The 6,097-nt window shown below is 34.1% G+C and overlaps 1 protein-coding gene across 1 annotated transcript; it reads right to left on the bottom strand.

Moving 5' to 3' along the window:
- Positions 1-4,586: 4,586 nt before the first annotated feature.
- On the bottom strand, positions 4,587-5,822 carry LOC129003723 (uncharacterized). The gene has a single exon (XM_054432018.1). It carries the CDS (start codon positions 5,820-5,822, stop codon positions 4,587-4,589), a length of 1,236 nt encoding a protein of 411 aa, XP_054287993.1.
- Between the last annotated feature and the right edge of the window lie 275 nt (positions 5,823-6,097).

The following is a 6,097-nucleotide window of genomic DNA, read 5'->3' as shown; positions in this document are numbered from 1 at the left end:
GAGTCCACCCTTTTGAGCATTTCCTTTGCTAGTGCAAATAATTTAAACTATTCTATTTATTAGTCTGCTAGTAATGAGGAAAATTAAATTTACACAGAGTTTAATGTTATTAGAGTTAAAACCGACCAATTATCTAACATACTCCAATTAACCACATTATATGCATTCAATTAAAAATGTAAACAATGCCTTGACTGTAAAACGAGTTTATTACTGAAAAGTACCTATATTTAAACATGCTGTTAACAATATTATCAAAGATTTCGAATTTATTTACAAATTTCATTGATTTTAGCTTATATCCAGAAGATAAAAAAACATCTTAGTGTCAGATCTTAAATTTATTTTCACCAACAGAGAAAACTATATTCAATAAAAAAAATCAATATACCTTTTGTAAACATAAATAAGTATAACTATCGATATCATGTCATCATGCACAGCTGTCAGTAAAAACATGAAACCTCGATGTTCTCGACAAAGCGAGAAAAGAAAAAATATTATTTATTTTATTTGATAGGTAGAATTAAAAAAATGGGTTTATTACTTATAAGTAATAAGCCCAAACACTATTAAGTAATTGAAAAAAAAAATATTTGAAGTGATTATACTTGAGGCGTCGAGAGGCCAAGGGAGATATGTGACTTTTTAAAAAATGTCATTGTATTTTTTTCATAGTCATAAAAAATAAAATAAAAATAAAAATAAATTCACTTATACCCCTTGGCTTCCAACTCTTAGGTGTTTAGTTTGGAGGCCAAGGGATATAAGTGAATTATTTGTTGAAATTCCACCCTTTTTTAACAAAACCCGTTACCATGACAACATTTTTTAAAAAGTCACATATCTCCCTTGGCCTCTCGACGCCTCACTTGTACTTTTATTTTCGGTGTTGGTTTGATTTTGCATCTGATTGAAATCATCAGTTCAGTGACGGCTATGTATTTACGTGGTGGGGACAGTTTATTCAAACAGCGCTGTATTTGTGAACCGTTTCGTGTTTACGTACAACACTTTTTTGTCACAGCCCTTCGTATATTTAGTGTCTTATATTTTAATATCTGAAAATGTTCCCTCTAATAATATCTGACATATTAACCATGGGGTAATTTACCCAATAAACTAAGTTAAAGTGGTGATGTATTTTACTAGTTCACTTTAATATAAGAAAAAAGCATAGTAAAATTTAACGGTTGTATCATTAAACAATATCAACATAAATTAAGATTTTACGATGAATATATGGTTACAAATAATAGCATAATCTGCAGAAAAACCTTTGCAGTAAAATACACCAAGTTCCCCCATTAGTAAAAGGTTTGCCAAATTAAGCTGCTGTGCGAGCAAATTTTTCTAAATGCTTCTAAAATCCTCGAATGTCATAAAGTTGGGCTGGTATATTGTCTCCTACGCTTTATACGAAAATGTATTTGTAACATTGTTGTTTTAAATATTACGAAGACATCATTTATGAAAATGGAACAATTTAACATGGTGTTAGCGAGTTCCAGAGTTAGCCAATTCCGCATACCCAACAGATTAGATATGTGCATAATGATGTTTGAGTCCAAGACCTTAGGAAATCTATAAACGTGAAATAAATACTAGCAAAGGTTGAATTTGTTTGAAAGCCTGGCAATGGTTAATTTATTTAATATGAGAAAAACATGATCTACGTACGTGGTAGTACGTGGTAATTTTCATGCTTTCATGCTTTTCTGACTTGGCAGTGTACATGAGGTATATTTAAATTTATTTGTTTTCTACTTGCTAGTTTCTCGGAAATACATTGAAAATTAAGTCGTGTTTGTAGCCATATCAAAATAAATTCCTGTTATCCGTAAGAATTTCAAGTGATGGAGTGAAAACCAAATATTTAAAGGGGTTCTGCTTAGACAAGTATGAGAGCTGTAAAGCGGTGACACAGAAAACTAAACAGAATGCAGTGCTTTGTTAGTTTCTAAAAGTAAATTAGAAACTGCTACTACTAGCTCTACAAATGTGTGTCTGTGCTTTTACGTAAAGTAAAGCTGATCAAGAAATCATCATTATGCGTTTTTAGAATTCTGGCCAGGCTCGGACTGCAATATTGCGCCTGTAGAGAATGATGATTTCTATACTGAGATTAGAGACCTAGTGATTGATTAAATCTTGTAGGAAAGTTTTCTTATCAGCTTGTTGTTACTTTAGGCTTTTTTATACATGAGCACACCATAAAAATTTGGAAAATGATTAAATCGGCTAGAAAAAGTATTTATTGTAGTAAATTAATTAAACCTTCTTCTGATTGGAACTTAATTAATAGAAATATAAACATTCTTAATACAATATTTACTATATTAAAATACACTCTATTAATAATAGAAATTTAACTAAGTATTTATAAAAATTCTAAAGAATGATGCAATTTGGTTTAATTTTGTTCGTCTGTTTTTCACTTTATAAAATTAACAAAACATGTTAAACACTAAAATTACCATAAGGATTGTTTAGTATTTAGCTTATCACTCAGCCTCAGGCTTTAAAGATCTTCAGGTTAAACTCATTGGAGAATTTTATTATTTCTATATCCAGTAAGAACAATATGAAACCAAGATAATAATAATTTACTAAATGTATAGACATTCATTTAACGGCAACTTAAAGAAACCAGACAGAATAAACCCGAGTTTTTAAACTACGAAAACACATTACAAAATTAGTTTTTAAATACCATTGTTACAGCGACAGTGAAACTTAGGTTCGTAAGGACTTTATCTTAGTTTAAGGAAATTACAAAGTTTTAATGCATTGGATATTGAGGAACGGCAAAACTTTCAATTCAGTAAATAGTAAAAAATAACGCCAACCCTCCAGCCTGTTGATTGCAAGACTGCAGTTCTTATATTAGATTATAAGTGGTAACTTTCTTTGAGTTTACGCAACCGTTCACATAATCGTGTTAACTTTACATACATAATCGGGCTACTTGGATCCATGATAAATGGAAGCGAAGTATGCCCTTTTCTAACCTTTTTTTCTGAGAACCAAAATAAGTTAAGTCCATTAACAAGATCATAAGGTTATAACCATCTAGGATGCACTACATTTGAATATTAGTTTTGATTACGTTTTATGGAAAAAAAGTTATATAATTCAAGACCAAACAGCTCCATTTGGTTTTAGTTCAGTATTTATCTAGTCAATAAAACTTTAAAACTCAAATCATATATCTAAAGAATAATATACTTAATAGCTTATTATAATATTTAATAAAAAGTGGTACGTTTGTTTAAAGACACGGAATAAATTGCACACTGTATTACTTACTAATAGTGAATGAATTTATAACAACGGCAAAGTAAGAAAATCCAAACCCAAAACCTTCTGTCCTAGAAAGTCATGCTAGTTAGCCTTTTACTAAGTTTGAGTTTTAGAACTACATTCAAAATAAATTTAAACATGAAGCTTCACAAAAAAGTACTTAAACATGTGCAAAATCAGTGGAAATAATTGATGCTTTGTCATTTTGAAAATCTCATGACTTTATCCCTAACAAATTCAGAAATAATACTAGATACCTTGAAATTTGATATTAGTTTCCTGCAACTGAAAAATATCAGGCCAGTTTTTACTTTGAACACTTAACACAGTGTACTTTGAGGGACAAATTAACACATTAAAAACAATATGAGCGAAAACATATTAAAAAATATATATTTTAAAACTCCTATTTTGTTACAAAGTTCAGTCGACATCATCATTGAACGGAATCTCCAAGAAGTTCACTAACTCTTGTGATTTAATTCTTACGCTTCGTATATCTGACAACTTATGTCGCCTACATCTGTGCAACTTTTCAGAAATAAGGAAACGTGTTGCAGTAATAACTAAAATACTTAGTTTAGAATGTCAGAAGAATGGACGCACCTTGCTGGACGAATCGTGTTGTTTAATGTAATAATAAAATACAAAAATAATGCTCGTGTCCTAACAAAAAGGTTGTTCGTTCGATCTCGAGTAAATTCAGATTCTATTTGATAATAAATATTTTGCTTGGAAGCTACATTGACCTTAGTTAATAAATACAGTTGAGAACGACATATTTGACCTAAACGGAACTTTGTCAACCCCAGAAGTAGTAGGGAAAAGCCGGTTCTGGATCAACCCCGACAGACCAGGGATTCTCATCTGTTTACTCTTCCACTCATCGAAAAGTTGTTTCTGCACCAACCTCCAGTAGACTAGAGATTTGCCCATTTTCAAGCCACCTCCCTTCCAGCCAGTAGAGTATATATGTTTGTCCTACTCTGGGATCCAATATAGACCCTTATGGGAGTCAAAATTGGGAGGTAACAAAGACCCACCACCACTTTCCCTAGTAGTATATATATCTGTGTCCTACTCCCGGAGTTTATATGGGCTCTTATGGGAATACCTCCCCACAAAATCCGGAGGTGTTCTTCAACCCCCCACATGGAGTATGTATGTTTGTCCTGTGCTGGGGTTTAATATAGACCTTATGGAGACAAAATTAAACCCTTGACTCATTCCTCTGGGGCAAAAATAATATTTTTTTTTTCTTACAGTGATTTCCTAGAAATTGTTTACAGTTGTCTAATGATGTTTCTCGAAATGTCATAACTGAATCCAGTTTCAGAGACCACGACTACGTATGCTGTTGTTCCGGCATCGGCTTGTGCGGTCGCGATAGCATTTACGAAATCTAACTCAATCTGGATGTCACTTCTTGAGCGATCTGTGCTCATTGGGTGGAGATGAGTGTCTATCACCAACAGTGGATAATCATTCTTGAACTCTGAAGGAGATACAAACACATTGGTGTCTCCAAAGTTCACCAGACGATATCTGACCAACTGTTCGTACAACAGTCTCCATTTGCCTTCAGTGATGTGTATGTTCTGCATTTCTTGAGGATAACGTTCTCCGTTGATTTTCACTGCGACATTTTTTATGTTGCAACTATCAAAACGGGAGGGAATTTTCTTCTGGTCATTCCAACGGCTAGTTTGCAACCCCACAATGACAAATTTCGGGTTGTATACATTTCTATAAACGTTAGTGATATCGAAGTTGAACGAGGCCCCGAAAACACCTTTTTTCTCAATACACTGCCACTGGTAATAGTTGTACACCAATTTGCTATGATCACTCAAACGCGTCAACCCATCTATCAATTGAATCTTGCTGGTGGCCGTATACTCGACTAACGGAACTCGAAGAACGAAAGATTTGATTTCGACTTTTCCATCCTCTGGTATCGTGTCTGTTGCGGCTGATCCTTTCCAAATGAATAGTGCATCGTTATCTTCAGCACGAGTGAATACGACTTCGAATCCGCCTTTGTACATAGGATACCGTAGATGATCGAAGAAGCCGAGACCGAGGTGTGCAAGGGTACCGATTACTTCAAAATTACCTCCACCAGTGAACGTGGATACGAAACCACAGTTTGCTAAAGAGTTCTTGTTCGAACTGGAATAGTTGAGGATTCCCTTGACCGTGCTTGTGACACCAGGATAGTCGACAGTGTCGATTGTGGTGTTGTGTTTCTTGAGTTCAATTCGAGTAAACAGAAACGGTACGAAATTGTCGATGAGTTTAATGTTTGTTTTATCGGCATAAGCTGCCCCGTCAGATTTCTTGACGACTTTACCACAAATGTGAAATTGTATTCCTGAATCGTAAAACGTGTCACCGTGATCGAGTTTGAAAACCGTGTAATTATTTGGAGTGTTGAAATTGAGTTCAGACACCGGCATGACAGAGCGGTATTCGCTCTTCACCACACCGCTTGAAAACTGATTGTATGTAGCATCCATTTGTGTTGGTTACTTAATATAGGCTGAAAAAATATACTATGTTAACATTATGATTTTACTCTTTAGGCCTCATGCTCAGTAGCGAACTCAGGAGCCGTGTATTAAATCCGTGATTATGTTCGTGTTCTTCGAGGAATTCCTTGGACACGTTTTGATACTTTATGATGTAGTACCAATCTACGTTGCCTGCAAAATCGTGTATGAATGATTCAGACAGTGTTTGATATTTGCTGACCACATACCAGCACTCGTTAAAGTTGATAGCCATTTCCCGG

Source organism: Macrosteles quadrilineatus, unplaced genomic scaffold (genome assembly GCF_028750875.1).
Source record: "Macrosteles quadrilineatus isolate MER2022 unplaced genomic scaffold, UCM_ALF_1.0 Scaffold_9__3_contigs__length_116548681, whole genome shotgun sequence".
NCBI lineage: Eukaryota > Metazoa > Arthropoda > Insecta > Hemiptera > Cicadellidae > Macrosteles > Macrosteles quadrilineatus.
This window is presented reverse-complemented; position numbering and strand designations above follow the sequence as displayed.

Excerpts from the sequence above, each read along its gene's own strand:
- LOC129003723 (XM_054432018.1), bottom strand. The coding sequence starts at position 5,822 with ATGGATGCTACATACAATCAGTTTTCAAGCGGTGTGGTGAAGAGCGAA.